Source organism: Hemicordylus capensis, chromosome 2 (genome assembly GCF_027244095.1).
Source record: "Hemicordylus capensis ecotype Gifberg chromosome 2, rHemCap1.1.pri, whole genome shotgun sequence".
NCBI lineage: Eukaryota > Metazoa > Chordata > Lepidosauria > Squamata > Cordylidae > Hemicordylus > Hemicordylus capensis.
The window spans coordinates 126,218,306-126,238,864 of NC_069658.1; the positions used below are offsets into that span (position 1 = coordinate 126,218,306).

The window sequence follows — 20,559 nt, forward strand, 5'->3', positions numbered from 1 at the left end:
TCCCCTTGTTTATGGTATATTTGTGAGAGCATATTTTTCTATTTAGTGTAATAATTTGGCTCCAAAATTTCCCCTATTTTTATCAGTTTTGCCTACTTGCTAAAAGTTGTGGCAGGTTAGACAAGCTTTCCCCCATAAGTGTAGAGGTCCCTATCTCCCTTCTCCACTTTTCTGACCTCACAGTCTATGAGCCTCATTCCTTTCATTCTCTTTCAAAATCAGCATTGCATCAAAAATGACAAATATTGATTAGAAGAAACAAGTTCATATCTTCAGAAGGCACTATGTGTTAACGCGGGGAGAAAGGTTTACATTATAATATTCTTAAATATCCTTTAAGATGAGCCTCTGCGTTGCCTGTAGACTGTCCCAGGTTCCATCCCTGGCAGCATCTCTAGATAGGGCTGAGAAAGACACCTGCCTGAGAGAGTCACTACCAGTCACTGTTGACAATGCTGAGCTAGATGGACCAATGGCCCACCGACTCAGTATAAGGCAGCTTCCTATGCTGCTAATTTTTAGAAACAGCAGCATTTGGTTATGTTTTCTAAAAACCACAAATGTAAAGTGCCTCCGATACACAGACTGCTTTTAGTAAAAACTAGGTGCAATTATACTGTATCATATTAAGGTAGTGAAAACAATCAGACAGAATAGGGTTGTTTTCACTTGCTCATTCCTTGTAAGAAGTGTGCAAGGCAGGCTTTATACAGTCCCTAAAGGAGAAAGAAAATTTTATGTTTGAGGAGCTAAATAATGTGTATGTCTCAAGCTACTTCTAAGCCAAGGCAAAGCAGTTCTGTTGCACATAGATTTTTTAAAAAACCAAATCTGATTTCATCCAATTACTAGAAAACTTTTCATCACAGAAAAACATGACTCCTAAGAAGTCCAGATCAATGCAGTTTTAATACATCCTTGTTGCGTCTTCTGTATAACTAACTAAACAGTGACTACTTAACTTCCTCCCCAGCGAGATGAGCCAGCTGTACAGTTCAATTCAGGAACTCTTACTCTGAGCCGGAAAGCCAAAAACAGCCCAGAACCCATTATTTACCCAGTTCTGGAATGGAATGACATCAAATTTCAAGATGTGATTGGAGAAGGCAACTTTGGCCAAGTTCTTAAAGCACGAATCAAGAAGGATGGGCTGCGGATGGATGCAGCCATCAAAAGGATGAAGGGTGAGTGCATTAGCTGAAAGGCTGAGAGCCCCAGTGGTTTCCTCTCTCCGCAGATTCAAAATGTGACTAAACACAGGTGAAAAAGCCACAAGTGCATGAGCAATTTGGTACAGATAAATGATGGTGGGGCGGGGCGGGGAAGCCTCCTTCTCATGACTGCTTCTCCATTAAAAAAATCATGTTCTGGTTTGCCATAATGGTGACAAGGCTTGCATAGAAATACATTTAATATTAACTCCCCCTATGTGGTCATTCCAGCACATGGGGCAGCTGCTTCCACATAAATGCATGTCAGTGTGGGTTAGGTAAAAACTTTCAGAAAACACAACCTTAATAGAACCAATATGTATGGTGGTGTACTTACAAATTAGCAGGAAGCATGTAGTTAGCCCCCTAAGAATGCTTAGGAGCTTAAGTCTTAAATTACACAATAAACAACGCAGAATAAACTCTGAAATTAAGATCAGTGGATAGGACAATTTTTTTTTATTTCTAGAATACGCCTCCAAGGATGATCACAGAGATTTTGCTGGAGAGCTGGAAGTACTTTGTAAACTTGGACATCATCCAAATATCATAAACCTTTTGGGAGCCTGTGAACATAGAGGTAGGGTGTGTGTGTGTGTGTGTGTGTGTGAGAAATATATCTTAGGAAATTTAGAAAATGAGATCAGTTGGGATTTGGACACAGATATATTGCATGCAAAACATACAGATGAAAATAACTGTCTTTTGCTGCTTGATGTGGTAGCACTCTACATATTCAGACATCTATGCCAAGCTTTGCCTATGGAAGTGAGTAGTGCTTTCAGTCTGATGAGGACCTGGCAACTATCACTTATGCCTCCATCATCTCAAGATTCCAGAACAGAACAGAACAGAACATACTTTATTTCGGTCATTGACCAGAAACATTATCACACACAACAGAACGTAATTTGTGTAAAATATAACAAAACTTAGCCACTGTGTTGGTGTATTTATGATTAAAATTTGACAATAAAATTTTTAAGAGTGACTCATCTGGATAACCAGGAAACATCACAAGATACGGCAAGATAAGTGTTGATTGATTATTCTTGTAGAGGTCACAATGTAAAATAACATGTTCAGTAGTCTCAATATCGCCTGAACCGCAAGGGCAAAGTCAGGATGCGTAAGGAACCCCCCTAAACCTCCCTTGGAGCATCGCTGTAGGGAGCGCATTTAATCGAGCTAATGTCTCAAGATTCAAATACTGAAAAGCATTCTACATAGGGCTGCAATTGACCATTTTCTGCAGTTCAGTCCAAATTTGGACTGACCTGCTGGTCCGTGAACTGGTTTGGTCGATTTGACCAGCCAGTTTGAGCAGCTATAAACTTGCTTATAAAGGGGATAAAGCTTAGGACAGCCGGCGAGGGCAGGCAGCTCCAGCGGGGGGGAAGGCAGGAAGAGGAACCTTTGAAAGTACACGAGAACATGCGGCTTACTGGCACAGTACCATTCCTGGAAGCTGCAGTGGTGCTCCCCCCAGCAGCGGTGCAGCTACCAGCACTCACTCACCTGGCATCTGTGCATGTGTGGCCAGGTGAGTGAGCACCTGGAGCTGTGCCGCCACCGTGTGGGCTGCTGGGCGGGGGGGGGGGGGAGTGCCGCTATAGCTTCCAGGAGTGGCACCACACTAGTAAGCAGCACTTTCTCATTTACTTTTTAAAAGGTGCCTCTCTCCCTGCCCCTGGCACTGCCTGCCCTTACTAGCTGCCCTAAGCTTTATCCCCTTTATAAGCATGTTTATATCCACTCGAACCGGTGAATCAGTTCGAATAGAACCAGGGCCCGTTGGGTTCGATCTCAGACTTTCCTGAAGGCCAATCCAGTTTGCGACTGAACTGTTGAAACGGCCTGGTTGGTGGTGGACTGGTTTGCTATCAAACCCTTCGTGCACACCCCTACTCCTGAGAACTGCTCAGAAGATTCAGTATGTTGTGGCTTGACTTGTAACTGGCATGGGCCACTTGGGGCAGATTACATTTTACTTATTATATTTGTATCCTACCATACTTCCAAGGATCCTGTTGTGACCTCAGATCAAGGAAGCCCCCCCCCCACACACACCCCATTTGGGGACAAATTCAGGGGGGGAGATAGGGTGGTGTCAATGTTGGGTTGTGGAGAGCCACTGGAGGATGTGTCAGAGCCTGAATTCAAGACCAGCACAGAACCAGGATAAGGGAACAGACCAAGTATTGCAGTCAGGAAGCAAGGAAGGAGGTGTAGGGTTAGTGTAGGGAACTGAGATGTTTGGTCAGTTTCCATTTCGTTTTGTTGGGAGAGGGCCAGTTTATGATGGCCTATAAATGCCACAGCAGCTGTCAAGTTGGGCAGACATTTTTGTGCATGTCCTCTGAGCCTCTTCTGCTATTTTATTTCAGGGTATCTCTATCTCGCTATTGAATATGCTCCCCATGGGAACATGCTGGACTTTTTGCGGAAGAGCCGCGTCCTCGAGACAGACCCAGCATTTGCAATTGCTAACAGTACAGCTTCCACACTGTCTTCCCAGCAGTTACTGCACTTTGCAGCTGACGTGGCCAGGGGGATGGACTACCTGAGCCAAAAACAGGTGAGTTCTCCTCCTCCCAAATGCAGTAATTTATTCATTTATTTTCATAATCCAATAGTACCCATGAAAAGCCTGGGTGGTAGGTCCGGGGCTTAATTTGAGCCAGTCCCACCAATGATCAGACCTGGCACCTGTATTTTCAATACCAGGGTTCAATCCTGGAACAAATTACATTAAAAATACAAATATCAAAATGCCCCTCAGTAGGTTCACAATGAATTTCCCTCACCACTGCTGACCAGTTACAGAGATGGCTTATGCCTCAGGGATTAGAGGGAAACAGCTCCAGTTTATTAGGTACTGCTTCCAGACAGGGCCAGCCGCATATATCTCTTTTCTAAACCTTCATTAATCCCTGCCTTTTTTCTGCTGCCACCTTTGCATCCTGAAAATGCATCCCTGAGGGCCCCACAACCCTCAGAAACCTTTCTGGGAGGCACAGAGGGCTGCAGAGGAAAGGGATGATCAGGCAAAACATGCTCCTCCCCCACAGTGCATTAAAAATATATTTCCCTGTGTGGGAAATTACCTGTCAGTCTTCTTTGTCAACCTTTGCAACAGTCAAATTGCAACCTGGAGATTCCCTCTCCTGTAGCAGTAATTTTGCTGCTCAGTCAGGAGATAAGTTAGTAGCAGCTTCTCCTGCCTGTTTTTCTCCTTTTCTGTGTTTACTTCTCCTCCTGTCACTTGCCTGCTATAGTGAGGACTCCTGATGTGATGCATAACAAGTTAGCAAAGAGGAAGGTAAGGAGATGCAAAGAGCAAGAGGAGAGAGAGAGGAGAAGGCACCACTACCTTATCTATTGATTCAACAGCAAATTTAAAGGTACACAAGGAATCCCTGGATTGCAAATCTAGTAATACCACCAAGTTATGGCTGCCATATTTTCAACTTGAAAGCGAGGACAGCCTTCCCACTGCCCTTAAAAAAAAAAACACTGAAAAGTATGGAGGCCAGGTCTACCAATTGACTTGAATGGGGACGTGGCAGTGGCAGCAATAGACCTAGCTGCTGGTGTGACAAAGGTCAGATCAACCAATTAACTTGAGTGGGCCAAAAATGGTGGTAGACCTCTCCTCACTGGGCAGTTGGGTACACCCATTGTTTTTGGCAAGGAAGCACCTTGCCCCCCACCCTCCTACCTGGCCACTGGAGTGACAGAAGCTAGGTCTACCCAGGGCCTCCTGCACAGGTAGACCTGGCATCCCATGCCAGAGAAATCCATACATATTGGCTTTCCTCAAGGACATTTCCTCTTTTTCAAGGAAACAAGGAAATTTCGAGGGGAAATGAGGTGTATGGTAGCTGTGAATTCTGCCCAAAGCCCCTTAGTTAGTTTAGGACTGAACTTTTAGAATCAAACATCTCAGACTCATGTCCTGGATCACACTAGTTCTTGTTTTTATTCATGGAATGGAAAGATGAGCCCTAGATTCCTGAAATAGGAGATAATTTATATTTTTTGTACTTGACATTATAGTTGCTGTTTTCTTCCTTTCTTAGCTTGCTCCATAGTAACATATGCTAAATGCTAATGTTGTCTATATTATTACATAAAACATTTTTGTTGTACTGATTTTTGTGATTTTGCAAAATGTAACTGTATTAAAAATAAGACAGAACTTCAGATCCAGGACTTACAGTGAGCATTTCTGGTTCCTTTAGTTTATCCACCGGGATCTGGCAGCAAGAAATATCTTGGTTGGAGAAAACTATGTTGCAAAAATAGCAGATTTTGGATTGTCTAGAGGCCAAGAAGTGTATGTTAAAAAGACCATGGTAAGGACACCCTTCCACACCATGCACTTGGAAGGTGTCAACTTTTTTTCTTGTCCAGATACACCCAACTGAACTATGACATCTATATATTTCTCTTAGCCAGCATGCATGCCCAGGATTTGGCGGCGGAACTCTCGTGACATGCTGCAAGAGTTCGGGCCTGAGGGAAATGTTGGTTGGGGGTTGGAGGAGCCTGGAGGGGGAGCCTGAGGGTGAGGGGGTGCCAAACCGGCGGCTGGTGGCGGCTGGCAAGGGTGGCTAGAGGAGAGAAAGCGGAGGGAGGCTCAGCTGCACCTCCGAGAGGAGCCTGGCTGGGTGGGCGGTGGTGCAGCAACTGGGGCTGTTGTGGCAGGCATGGGGGCTGGGAGGGGGGAGAGCGGCAGAGGAGGAGGAGACCAGTGGGCGAAAATGACGGGGAGCAGACTGGGTGGAAGGGAGGGGGGAAGCAGCGAGGAGAGACTAGCGGCGCAGATGCTGTGCACCGGTTCAGCTAGTTATCTGTAATTCTACTGGTAAACATTAGATTTTCTACAAATGGCACAACTTATATCACAACTGTGTTAGAGCAAAGGCTGCAATCTCAAGCATACTTGTAAGTAAACTCTATTAAAACCAATTGGACATATTTTAAAGTCAGTTATTTAGGTCTGGGGTATAAACCATCTTCGGTAAGAACTTACCTAGTTTAGTGGTTTATAGATTTTACCTGTTGTGAGTTAGGATGACCAGCTGTTTCAGGCAACAAAATTTCAAATGCTAGGAGTTTTAAAAATAAAGAAGGTCAAAATGGCAGATTGCAGATGTTCAGTCTGGCATGAGTGCCACTAAGGTGCACATCCAGCTATCTTGAGCAGGCAGAGTTGGGGGGTGGGAGTTTTTCATTCATTTCAATGGCGAAAGGCAATCCACCTACTCAAATGAGTGCTCTCTTTCTCTATCTCCCCACCCCTGTCAAAATTAATTGGAAAACTATTCTGGGTTAGAGAATTCGGAGAGTGCATCACAGCTCATATGCCCAGGGAGAGGAAAGCTGTCACTTAATTCTATTCTCGGCATTTTAGGGGAGACTTCCAGTGCGATGGATGGCAATTGAGTCCCTAAACTACAGTGTGTATACCACAAACAGTGATGTGTAAGTGAAAGTTTTTATAGCTGTCTAACTCTTCCCCCCCCATTTATGTAGTGATTTGACCCTGTCATTGTTGTTCCTAAGTTTGTTTGTTATATTTATAAACTGCCTAACAACCTAAAACAATAAATAAAACTCAATTAAAACAATGTTAAAAGCATAAAAATTTAAAAATAGTTTTAACAAAAACATTTTAAAAATAGCTTTAGCAAAAGGCCTGAGAAGAACAGGTGTGTCGAGTGATTTTTTTAAAGGCAGTCAGAGATGGGGGAACACTTATATATTGACTGAGAGCACATTCCAACGCCCTGGGGCAGCCACAGAGAAGGTCTGCTCTTGCCTAGCCACCAAACAAACTGGTGGCAGCCGTAACCGTATATAGTAGCTGTATATGGCTGTAATTGAACATACACTTTTTATAATAAACGGTATATAGCAGCTGAAGCCTTCACCAATGTTCCCTGTAACAGGGATTGCCAGCCAGATATTGTTGACTGAAACTCCCAGCATCCTCAGCTGCAATGGCCTTTGGCTGGGGATTATGGGAGTTGTAGTCGACCATCTGGGAATCTCTGTTATAGGCAACACTGGCCCCCACCCAACCATGATCAGGAATAGCCACCACAGTCCCCCCAGACAAAGCTACCATTGGTGCCCATGAGAACTTCCCTTCTAGGACAAATAGCAGCCCCTGGATCTAGATTAGAATCCACTGTGGGGGACCAAAAGATTAAAAGCAACTTTCTTCCCCAAGCCACAGTCCTATTTCTAATCAGAGCAGCTGATATACAGCGTGGGGGGGGGGGACAGATGGAGGGAGGGGGCAAACCATGCGCTTAACTGAACCATGAAGTTTGGTCCTAAGATTTCACAGGTCAGGGTTACAGACCTAACACCTAATGATTCACAAGCAGGCAGGCAATAAGAACAAGGAAGTAATTCAGAAGGAGGGCAGAACTGGAAGAAACAAGCAAATAGACAAACAAGGTCCACTGAGCATGGTGGAATAACAGAAATAATCCCTCCTGGAAGCACAGAACTACTGCTTTTATATCACTTCTGGGTTTTGGTGTTTTAAAAGATATTTATATTTGATTTAACTGCTTCAACAACTCCGGTTGATTAAGCAGTTTATACATACAAGGAATAAATACATGTATTAAAATTTCACTAGGACTTTCAGTACAGAATTCTCTGTACAAACTCTGTCAAATCTCATGTCATATTTCACACACACACACACACGCGCGACTGGCATCTATTATTTATTCATATCTATTTATTAACACAAGATATAATCCCACTAAGATTGGTTCTGATTAAATACCATGGAAACCAACAGAATAAATTAATCATGATTATTGTAAGTTCCTTGCTTTCAGTGGGACACAACTATTTGTTTTAAGAAATAGAAAAATCTGACTCTTACCAAGTGTTTTAAAATGTACGCATTGGGGGGGAAATGCTCACATTATTGTTTCTGAGCAGGCTAAATGGATTTCTTTTGAGATTTACATTTTTGCATGTGGAGAAATGTGTTGTCTGAAGTACAAACGCATGTTAACACAGACCTGTGAAAGATGGAACTCCAAAAATGGTCTCTAACATAGGGTTATTATGCAAGTGCTACAAGTTGTTCTGAACCTCTTGTGCACAACCAGTGCATGTATTTGAGCATGTAGCTATGTGGAGCAAGACAGATATGTTGTGGATGCAAAAATAAGAAGCATGATTCAGCCTCTTTAATGCATCCATTGACTGAAGCAGATCCTTAGAACTCCTGAAAGCAAAGGAATTTAAAGGTGCCCAATGTTGTTTCAATTTGCCAGCCCTCATACTGACCCAAACAGTTTCCCAAGGTTTTCATAGCACTAGAAGAGTTTTAACAGTCATGTATTTATCTGCATCAGTATACAGAAAGAGTACCTCAAATAAGGCAAAGTTAACTGCTTTAGTACAACTGAAGGAGGGATTAGGCAGTAGTGCATCCTTATTAGAGAGGTGATATCCTTTATTTCTTTTTAGAATAAATGAGTACACAAAAGCATAATTGAAAATAATATGTTCTCTGTTTTTTAAACCATATGATAGTTTATTTCTTTTCCAGACAAAAGTGAAAGAAACAGGGCAAAATGTACTACAGTGTAAGTCCTGGGTAAATTGTTTTTGGATTACAATTGTCCCTTGTCACAATGGCCAGAAGCCAGGGTTATAATGCAAAAACAAGTTACCCAAGTCTGCTGGGTAAGTTTGGTCTGATATCAGCTATCGTTTAGAAAATGTCTAGTAATCCACACAGTCCTTCCAGATGCAATTAATGTTAAGGCATTTTGGTGTTCTTTTATCCCATTTGCAGGTGGTCATATGGTATGTTATTATGGGAAATAGTCAGCTTAGGTGAGTATACATTTTTAGAATTTTTATTTCTGTTGAGAATGTAAGAACATATAAGAAGAATTCTGATGGCTCAGACCAAGGGTCCATATAATCTAGCACCAGTGTTCCCTCTAAGACATGCACACATGCCTGCGCTCACAAGCTTTTTGAATGTCTGCTCAGTTAGATCCCACTCAGGTTGAATCAGGAAGGCCCCATTCTGAATGCATGTGGGCACACACTGCCTTGATACTCCCACCCAGAAGATATCTCATTCTGCACAAAGATGAAAACAATTAGAGAGAACACTGTCTAGCACACAAAAATAGCCAGCCAGTTGCTCCTGGGAAACCTACAAGTAGGGCATGAAGGCACCTGCCCTCCCAGTACTGATATTCAGACAGAAACTGCCTCTGAACATGGAGGCGCCATTAGCTGCTATGCATCAAGTGTTTTTGCTATTCCGTGCATATTCCTTCTTCAATTCTGCAATCTAATTTTCTTCTTAGTTCTTTAGGAATAGATGTATATGCTTTACATAAAAAATTCTAATATGCTTTCAGTTAGGTTCTGTCCCATTCCACAATTCAAAAGGTGTTACTCCTTTAGTTTTAGTTGGAAGTCTACTCTGCAAATAAGTTGCAGTCATAACAGCATCTCTCCAGAATGTTTTTCCAGATCAGAGTCAAGAAGCATACTTCTGGACATTTCTATCAAAGTTCTGTTCTTTCTCTCTGCCACTCCAGTTTACTCTGGAGTATAAAGTATCATTCTCTCATGTTTAATTCCTCATTCTTCTCTCATGTTTAATTCCTTGTTCTCGCAATATTCCCACTATTATCAGTTCACAAAAGTCTTCCGTTTTCTTCTGAACTTGTCGCTTACTCAAGCCACATATTCTTTAAGTTTTGGAAACACCTCATTTTCCTCTTTTAGTAGGTAAGTGTAAATATAGCAGAGAAAGCATCTATGAGAGGAAATAGAGTTTATTTCCAGGAGTTTTTCCTGGAAAGGGCTCACAAATATCACTGTAAATCAAATGGACTACACACTTCATTCACTCTATTTGCACCAAGATTATACTTCAGATAAACTGTCTTTTTTCCTTCTACAAAAATATTCTGCCCATTAGCAAGGTATATAGGACTTTTATGTTTCATGCCTATTTCAGAGAAATCTTGCAAATTATTGAAGAAATGTGAAGTAGCTCCTCTATCAAAATATAATTTTGTTTCTACTTTGACTTGCATCAACCCTGCAGATGATTTCTGTCGCAGCGCACAATTTTTCATCATTCTCAGCATTATTTTCATTGCTTGCACTTTTGCATAGTCAAGTTTGTTTGTTAGTCACCTTTTCTGGAATTTAGTCTTCTTCTTCTTCTTCTTCTTCTTCTTCTTCTTCTTCTTCTTCTTCTTCTTCTTCTTCTTCTTCTTCTCATTATTATTATTATTATTAATTCAATTTCTATACCGCCCTTCCAAAAATGGCTCAGGGTGGTTTACACAGAGAAATAACAAATAAATAAGATGGATCCCTGTCCCCAGATGGCTCACAATCTAAAAAGAAACATAAGACAGACACCAGCAACAGTCACTGGAGGTACTGTGCTGGGGCTGGATACGGCCAGTTACTCTCCCCCGCTAAATAGAGAATCACCACATTAAAAGGTGCCTCTTTGCCAAGTTAGCAGGGAATAACTTTTATTCCCTTTTCTCTGTGAGAATAATTTCCTTCCTTCTTATTAGGACATGCATTCTTTAAATGCAAGTTGCTTCCACATTGCCTACCATCAGCAACTTTGGAGGCTTTATTTTTAACTGATTCCTCCCTTTCTGTTTGCCTTTTCAAATTAAATTCATGCATATGCTCATGCACAAAACTTAAAGTAACATTTTCTTTAACTTGCAGATCTTGCCTATTGATGGTTCTTTGTTGAAAGACCAACTTCAATCTTTCCCACATCTCTCTTTATGTATTTTTGTCTTCTGTACGATCACTAATGGTCTCATGGCTTGCTTGTTTGCAGAATCCCATTCTTGCTGTTTTTCTTCATTCTCTTTTGGTCTTTGTTCCTCCAGAACACAAAATAGTCCAAGAGTATTCAGCAACATCTTCACCCTGAAGGACCATTTTCTGTATTTGGTTTCATTGCGCAGTTCAACAGTGGGATGCCTCCCCACATATGCAAAAGTAGTCATCTTGTCTAGCTCTCTTGCCTACAAACTCTTTATTTCACAACTTATTGCTTCACAACTTGGCCCATAACCCAATGTTTCAGAGTCCAACTCACCTTCTCCTCCAGATGATGTCATAAATGTTCTGTGGACTGAGTTCCCAAACTATCCCAAGCGGTGTGGATCTCTGGAGGCCAGGGTGATGCATCCTGGCCTCCAGGAATCCTACAATGCACAGTGTGCTGAGCGTAGTGCATTGGGAGATTTCCCCATTAGACTGGTGCTCTAGGCACCCGTCTCTGTGTCTGCTCGGGCTGCATGCAACCCGAGGAAAAATATGATCCTGGCAACTGGGTTAAGGGCTAGTTCGCACTTTTAACCTCTGCTGAGAACTGGGCTAAGAATTAGGATTAGGCTGGATGGGAGCACTGGGATCTTCACAGATCCTGGCGCTCCACATGAGCAGCCTTGCCCAGCAAGCAGCCTTAGTGTTGGGGAAAATTCCAACACTAACTGCACTGATGCACCAGGGAAGGGGCAATTTTTGATGAGCTCCCTTTCCCCAGGACTCCCTCTGTGCCACTTGAAAATATGCCTGAGGGCTGCACAGTTCTTTTGTTGAGGAGCCAAACAGCTACATTAGGGGAGCCCAAAGGCCTGTGTGGCCTCAGTGAAATGTTTTGCTTTCCTCTTTGATCAGCAGCATTGCCCCATCCCCACAAAAAACCCATGCCATATCACAAACTACATCTGAGACTCCTCTCAGTTTCAGACATGAGGCTAGCCTATTGATCATCATGCAACAGAAAACTAAAGTACCACTGAGTGTACACTCTAGCTACACAATATTGAGAGATCCTGATGTAAAGTTCCAACCCAGCACTTTTACAATCAAAGGAAAAACTCTCCTTGACTTTAAAAGCACTGAGCTGCATCCTTAAACACAGAAGAACCTAATCTTTCCCCCCTGTTAACTCTATGAATTTCATTTATTTGTTTGTTTGTTTGTTTATTGTGCCAAATATGATTTTAGAGATCAGATTCATTACTTTTAAAGCTATACTTGGCAACATGGGAGTTCCATTTCACCTAGGTTAAATAGAAACTTGGACTTACGTACATATATTGCTGGAAGTTTCAACAAAACAATTATTCCTCCTTTTAATTGGAACAAGTCTGCACAACTTGTCACCTACCAAACCAAATACAGTCCACTGCCCACGTATTTGGCCCGCCAGTTTTTGACAACCTTGTTTTGCAGTCCTAGGAAGGGGTCCCTGGCGGATTGGGCTAGTTTTGCTTGCCTGACTTAGGGTAATTATCTACCTTGAGTCAGGCAGTTGATATTTTATGAACAATTTACTTGGTTGCTTTTAGAAGGCAATCAAGCCCACTGTCAGTTGTAGCTCTGTGCAAGCAAAAACAAAACAAACAAAACATACACACACACAAGCATCTTTAGGATACTGTTAAATCCTCTGTTCTAGGTGGAACACCATACTGCGGGATGACTTGTGCAGAGCTGTATGAGAAATTGCCTCAAGGGTACAGACTGGAGAAGCCTCTCAACTGTGATGATGAGGTGTAAGTAATTCATCTCTTGCTAAGCTAATGGCTTCTTCCCTGTACCCCTTTTAGCTGATGACACTGTATAGATCTGTAACATCAGTACACTTGAATGGGGGCCATGTGTTGAAACAATAGTTTGTTAGGAACGCAGAAGAAAGTTTCTGTCTATCAAGAAGGGAAAATCTAGAATGTTTCTCCCTAGACAAGTGAAGAGCACTGACCTATGGAGGTTTCCCACTGTAAAAACAAAGATTCTCCCTCCACCCTGCCCCACCCACTCCCCACAATCTCTCTAGGAAAGAGAAGTTAGCAAGTTGGGAACTACGGGATAAGATGAGCTTTGTAAATAGGCAGTAAAGTAAAGTGTGCCATCGAGTCGGTGTCTACTCCTGGCAACCACAGAGCCCTGTGGTTGTCTTTGGTAGAATACAGGAGGGGTTTACCAGTGCCTCCTCCCATGCAGTATGAGATGAAGCCTTAACCCCTGCTAACTGGGCAAAGAGGCACCTTTTAAATGTGGTGATTCTCTAGGGGGAGAGTAATTGGCCCTATCCACCTCCAGCACAGTACTTCCAGTGACTGTGGCTGGTGTCTATCATATTTATTTTTAGATTGTGAGCCCTTTGGGGACAGAGATCCATCTTATTTATTTATTATTTCTCTATGTAAACCGCTTTGGAACCTTTTGTTGAAAAGCAGTATATAAATATTTGTTATTGTTGTTTCAACACCTTCCTATATTGCTGCTGCCCGTGTGTGGGAAACATACCAGCAGGGATTCAAACCGGCAACCTCTGGCTTGCTGCTCAGGTCATTTCCCCGCTGCGCCATTAAGTGGCAGTGCATAGGCTACACTTCACTGAGATTACGTCAGTGTGTTATAAAAATAAAATAGGTGTAATTAAAAGTGGCTCACTCCATTGAAGTCACTGGGAGGACCCTCTTACTGCAGAGGCCTTCTGACAGTGGGGGGTGGGCAACAGGACTCTACAACGAGGGAGTCACTCTCTGCCTGACAGAGACGAGGGGCTGGTTGAGGGGGAAGGAAAGGATGCAGCAATCCAGGGCAGGCAGATTCAGAAGTAACCCCCCACACTGCTCCTCCTTCACATTGCTCCAACTAGCCACCTGGCTTTCCACAACGGTCCAGGCCATGTCTCCGTTCCTGCTCTTCCCCAAGAGTTCACATTCCATAACTAATAGAATAGGCATTGCACTTGCAATATAATCCACTAGCTGTCTCCCTCTGCCACTCGCAGAGTACTGGCAAACTTTGGCTTCATTGTCAAACCAGACACACTCAGTATAACTTTGCCAGCACGTACAGACTGCAATGGGGCAGGAAAACCTTAATAACTTTTGAACTGTGGCTCCAAACGTCATCAGAACAACAAAGAATGGCCTCCCTAGACAAACCTGAACAGATTACATCAGTCATTTTTTTAAATCAAAAATTGGGAGAAATCTATGCTATGATATGCCTGGATAGCATTTCTGACGACAACAACAACAAAATGGCCATAGTGTCAATTCTTCAGAACTATTTAACTTGCTGTAGCTGTGGCATTTTTTAATCTTTTTGAAACTTGGCATATTTGTATAACTAATCCAGTAGATCATGCACAGCTGGTTTCAAGTGATTAGCTCAACAGTCTTCATGTTTTTAAGCAATACAATTTTGAGGTGGTGGAATTTTTTTAATTTATTTTTGGCTACTTGCCTTAACTAAAGGGGCCCTCCGGTGCCCCTTAATATAGCACCATCTTTGTGCATCATACCTCACAAAGAATTAGAAGTTAGGTCCCCAGCCCAAGGGATCCACAATGTAAAATCAACACAAGGAAAACAACAGAGGAAGGGGGAAGTAGTGGAGGCAGTGATAAAGAATATGCAGTTGGTATGATGTTTTGATACTGTCCCATTTGGGTCAAGAAGGATTCCTGAGCGGTGGGGAGGCACAATCTGTCACATAGTTCTTCTACTTAAGCCCCATTCATTTGCCCATCCATTTCCGTAGGTTTTATACAGCAAAGCTTTCTAATGGATTATACATTTGGCACTTGTGTTTCTTCTTCAGAGGTGTCAGAGAGGATGGCTACTGAAGCCATTAGAGGGAACAGGGTGGCTTTATCTGCTTTAAGAAAGGATTGGATTTCATGCTTAAGATTCCACAGATCACCAGAGCCTGCTTAATAACTCAGCTTTAAAATCCAGGCTGCCTATTGTGTCTTCATACATAAGCTGCGATGTCTAATATTTCCTCTTTCTTTTTATTCTTCAGTTATGACCTAATGAGACAATGCTGGAAAGAAAAGCCTTATGAGAGGCCATCATTTGCTCAGATACTTGTATCATTGAACAGGATGTTGGAAGAAAGAAAGGTAAAAATGAACAAATGTGTTTGTCAACTTGAGTTCAAAGGGACATTGCCCAACCCCACCTCATGCGTTGCTTTCGTGGCATGGTTGCAACTGCAAACTGTTCCCAGTGGTCAGCTCCAATGCCACACTGGTAGCCAGCCCAGTAGTTATTCCACATCAAGTGAGTAGCTTGGGTCACATGGGCACTTAGTGAGTGTCATGCATGAAAATCTCACAAGTTTCTACCCTGCCATGATTACACGTTGGGAAGTAGGTTCACATACATTTGGATGCCTCTGGCATGGCTCTTAGGGTATGTAAATAAGATGCCACGGTTTTAAAGGTAACTTCTTGGATGATTTAAACCTGGCCTTTGACTGGTGCATCATGTCTGAATTAGGAAGATCACACACCAGCAGCAGTACCACCATTTTCTTTTTTAGAAGAGTTGAGCAGGAGGAAAAAGGACAGAAGTAGACCTAAATAATTAGATTCAGTGTTCTGTATAGCTATTGGGAAAGAGTCAATGCTGGATATCAGAAAAATATTCATCAGCTCTACTTGCCCCTCCCTCTCCACAAATATATTACGCTTATTCTTGTATATTGTACTTCCAGACATATGTGAATACAACCCTGTATGAGAAGTTCACCTACGCAGGCATTGACTGTTCTGCTGAAGAAGCTGCTTAAGATGGAAGAGCTTCAGTTATTTATCAGTTTAAACAACCTAAGACCTTGATCTTCTAGGACACAGAACATGCTGTGATGTATAAAATGGCATGCAGTGCTTTCTGTATGATACGTTCTAACTTCACATACCTTTTGAGTGTACCTTAATGCGAGGTCTCTTCCATATCCTTTAGGAATGTGTATGTATATATGTGTGTGTATTTGTGTGTGTATATGTGTGCGTGTGCATATATATCTATCTCAATCTCTGTATCTTTATCTCCTTGTTTCTCTTTATATATATATATATTTATATATACACACACTCACAAACATGCACTATTTGGAAGGAGAAAAGAAATGAAATGTAAAATGTTTTACATTTCATAGAGAATTGTGTACTTTCCACCAAGAAAATTGGGTTTAGTGTACTGATTCTCACCCCATTTGCACATAACGGCAAACTGGAGTTAAATGGGGCAGTGGTTGGAATTCCAGTACGTCCAAATGTATGAAACCGTGGTTTCGCAGCAAAAGTGACCTGCAGTTTTCCTCACCAAACTCCAAATTGAACCTTCGGTTTGTAGCCATTCCAACCTGAGGTTTAGGGGGTGGCAGCATTATGTCCAAATGCGGACACCATCATAACCATGGTTTCGTGCTGTTTCTGGAACTGAAATCGTAGAGAGGGTGGCCCAGACCCACCCAGGAACGCACCCGCTCCATGCCTGCCGCACTTCTCAATGGTCATCTCTTTGAGCACCTGCTCCGCCCCATCTCCAAGCTACTCAAGCCATTGCCCAGCAACAGGGATACTGCCACATCCCATCCCAAGTTTCTAAGCCTGTCAAATGGGGGGGGGATGTCCACTTCCCACTGAGTCTTTTGTTCCCCCCTTCGGGCAAGCAGAAGAAAAAGGGGGCAGGATGGCAAGACAGGCACAATGTGTTTTCCTCTCCAAAAATGAATCAATGAAGAAGAATGTTCACAAGCACATGCAGGTGTGGTGGCCAGGGATGTGCAAAACATTTCGGGCACAGAACGATCTGTGCCCGAAACGACCAATTTCGGGTGATTCGGAGCCGAACCGAATCACCCATGATGAGACCCAATAATTTTCGGACCCGAAACGAATCACCCCTGTTTCAGGTCCGAATTTTTGGGGTCTCCTTTTTGTGCCCTAGAAAAGTGCCAGCCTTGTCTTCTTCTTCCCCTTCCGTTTTCAGTTTGATGTCTCTTTGAATTTCCCGCTTTTGTCTCCATTGATTTCAATGCAGAAATTGCTTTCCTTTTACTTTAATTGAAAAGGTCCTGGGGCCAAAAGAGTGGGGTGGGGTGTTAGTGCCTAATGGGTGGAGGTTACCACCCCAATTGCAGAGGGATTGGGCAAAGGGCTGATTTTTGGTGATTTTTTGAAGTTTTAGTGTCTTTGGGGCAGATAGGGGGCATAATGTGGGATCTGGGCCAAAAGAGTGGGGTGGGGTGGTAGTGCCTAATGGGTGGAGGCTACCACCCCAATTGCAGAGTGATTGGGCAGAGGGCTGATTTTTGGTGAATTTCTGAAGTTTATGCGTCTTTAAGGTTTCCCCCCATTAAGTATAATGGAGGGTGTATCGCTTCACGTCAGGGGGAAAGGGGTGGCCTAGAGCAGTGTGGAGTTGGTGGTAGTGCCGGGTAGGGGCAAGGAAGCTACCTGAATTTTTTCAAAGGATTTGGGCAGCGGGCTGATTTTTGGTTAATTGTTGAAGTTTACACGTCTTTAAGGTTTTTCCTCATAAGTTATAATAGAATGGAGCTTTCAGCAGCCCCATAAGTGCACTTGGGGGGTGCTGGGATGGCCCAGAGCGAGTGGTGGTGTAGTGCACATAGGGTGCCAACCACCCCCATGGGTTTCTAACCCATGGCGTACAGGGTTCTGTTGTTTCTGAGGTATTCTGAGTGTGGATTCTATGATAGCAAATGAGATTTTCAATGACACACCATGAATCCACTCTAATTTGCTATCATAGAATCTAAACCTTAAAGACATTAACTTCAACAATTAACCAAAAATCAGCACTCTGCCCAAATCCTTTGAAAAAATTCAGGCAGCTTCCTTGCCCCTACCCGGCACTACCACCAACCCACCGCTCTAGGCCACCCCTTTCCCCCCGATGTGAAGCGATACACCCCCCATTCTACCTAATGGGGGGAAACCTTAAAAACACGTAAACTTCAGAAATTCACCAAAAATCAGCCCTCTGCCCAATCACTCTGCAATTGGGGTGGTAGCCTCCACCCACTAGGCACTACCACCCCACCACACTCTTCTGGCCCAGATCCTAATTTTTGCCCCCGATCTGCCCCAAAGACACTAAAACTTCCAAAAAATCACCAAAAATCGGCCCTTTGCCCAATCCCCCTGAAATTTTGGTGGTAGCCTCCACCCATTGGGCACTACCACCCCACCCCACTCTTTTGGCCCCAGGACCCATTTTTCTTACCCGAATCGATTCAGATTTGGATTCGGGTAAATCCGAATCCGAACCGAATCGGGGGTGATTCGGGTGAGCAAAATTCAGGCACGGAACAGAACAGGGGTGTTTTGGTTCTGGTCCGAACCGAAACACCGAAAATACCGAATTGCACACCCCTAGTGGTGGCACCATAAAATGGGCAACCGAATGAGATTGCTGCAAAGCCATATGGCAGGGCAGTGATACCCGGGCTCAGGTTTAAAAGGCAGCTACACCCAGGAATTAAATGGCTCTGCTCTATTTTTTGTACAATAAAGTTGGGGAATGGGAGCCCAGCCCCTCCCTAGCCTAACTCATGCAAAGAAATATCCAGCAGAAGCAGCACTGCCTTCAGTGAAAGGAAAGATTCCTCTACGTGATGAGGCTGGATGCTGCTCTGGAGTGGACCGCTCTCTCATGAGATTGGAAAGTGATGGAGAGGCCCATTCACAACTCATGAGAAGAACCTTTTAGGGGTACACGGAGATGGGGCAGAATTGCTAATAATGTGTGATTATAGCTCTTCTCCCATGGACTGTTCCCTCATGAGAGTGAAAGGCCATGGAGACACACATGCAGGCCAGGAGGCAGATGCCACCCAGCCTGGTTCCTCAACATAAGCAAGCTGTGGGGACGGGTTCCATCAGCAAGATCTCTATCTTGGCGACTACCATGAAGTAGAAGTCCAAGCAGGCTGTCTGCCAGTCCGGCTGCTCATTGGAGCTGACCCATGTTTATTCTTGCCTGGCATGGCGACCCTACTTTCCTGGGATTGCTGATAATTGGGGCTTCCCTCCCTCAATTCCCTGTGGTAACTGATCTGCATATGCTGCAATGTGGGCCTGAACTCAGGAAATTTGAAAAAGAGTGATTATCTATCCCTGGTCTCGGTGTTTCCCTATTCTGCCCAGCCAATACTGCCCGGACACATGGTGTGGCAAATTCTCATTTTGGAGCATGAAAGCATTGCCTGGAGAGAAGGCGGTTGCTGTGTTGAAGTTCTGTTATTAACCACGGAGAACAGGGGCCCCACACAAGTGGAGGGGGGGCTTTATTTGGATGGTTGACCTCATGAGAGCACAGTCCAATGGAGGAGCAAAGGTCTTGCAACCTCTGGTCCTCCCCAGTGGACTGGCCCTCTCATGAGAGGGCTAATCCCTGTGCAGCAAGCCAACACAGGGGCGGGAGTGTGGTTTAGTGTCCCTGGACTTCTTAGCTGGAGTCGGCCATAGTCAGAGCATCCTTGGTTACAGTGGACCAGACCCCAGGATCCTTTGTCCTCCCTCATATACATACTTCCTCCTAGGAAGTCATCATGATCCCTTCCCGGAGTAACAGGAAAATAGTGCCCCTTGGCATCCCCCTGTAGCCATCAATTGTGCTTGTGTGAGACTGTTCTGGTGTGGAGCTCTTACAACAACAACAAAACAGCAAAATATTTATATACCACTTTTTAACACAAGTTTCCAAAGCGGTTTTACAGAGAAAAATAATAAATAAATAAGATGGCAGCTCCCTGTCCCCAAAGGGCTCACAATCTAGAAAGAAACAAGATAGACACCAGCAACAGTCACTGGAGGTACTGTGCTGCGGGTGGACAGGGCAGCGGTGCAACCGATGGCAGAAGGGCTTGCATGCCATTTAAAGGGATTTCAATGTCCTTGCCCTGCCAAGGGTGGGTGGTCCACCGTGCTCGGCCTGCCCTCTTGAAGATGGTGGCCAATGGCTGTCACCCTGCATATTTTGACAGCTTGCCCACAATCTGGCGAGGTGAGCACTACGGAGCTCGCGTGGTGTAGTGGTTAGAATGCTGGACTAGGACCGGGTGCTGGGTGACTCTGGGGCCAGTCATGTCTCTCTCAGCCTAATCTACTTCACAGGGTTGTTGTGAGGAAAAATCTGGGTATGTAGTACACCGCTCTGGGCTCCATGGAAGAAGGGCAGGATATAGAATGTAAAAAAAATAAAAAATAAAAATAAATAAATCCTTGTCTGCCAAGGAAGAGGGAGGGATCCCCCTGCTCTGAAACTGAAGGTCACTGGAAGCACTTCTGCAATGCGATTCACAGTTGCAAAAATTAACCGTGGGTTCAGCAAACTCCAGTTTCACGTTACATACCAATGCAGCCTCAAATACACTTTTGGTGAACTGGACATCTTTGAAATATGATTTGAAATATATCACAAAATAACTACCATCTGCAAGTCCAGTC

The 20,559-nt window shown here is 43.7% G+C and overlaps 1 protein-coding gene across 1 annotated transcript in view; it reads left to right on the forward strand.

Moving 5' to 3' along the window:
- TEK (TEK receptor tyrosine kinase) overlaps positions 1-16,124 on the forward strand; it is a 76,804-nt gene extending 60,680 nt beyond the window's left edge. The window contains exons 15-23 of the mRNA XM_053303395.1: positions 974-1,184; positions 1,681-1,791; positions 3,599-3,789; positions 5,456-5,569; positions 6,631-6,701; positions 9,055-9,095; positions 12,739-12,835; positions 15,102-15,201; positions 15,798-16,124. Of these exons, the coding sequence (XP_053159370.1) occupies positions 974-1,184; positions 1,681-1,791; positions 3,599-3,789; positions 5,456-5,569; positions 6,631-6,701; positions 9,055-9,095; positions 12,739-12,835; positions 15,102-15,201; positions 15,798-15,872 (1,011 nt within the window). The 3' untranslated portion in view covers positions 15,873-16,124. The remainder of the gene's footprint in view (positions 1-973; positions 1,185-1,680; positions 1,792-3,598; positions 3,790-5,455; positions 5,570-6,630; positions 6,702-9,054; positions 9,096-12,738; positions 12,836-15,101; positions 15,202-15,797) is intronic.
- The last annotated feature ends 4,435 nt before the right edge of the window (positions 16,125-20,559 follow it).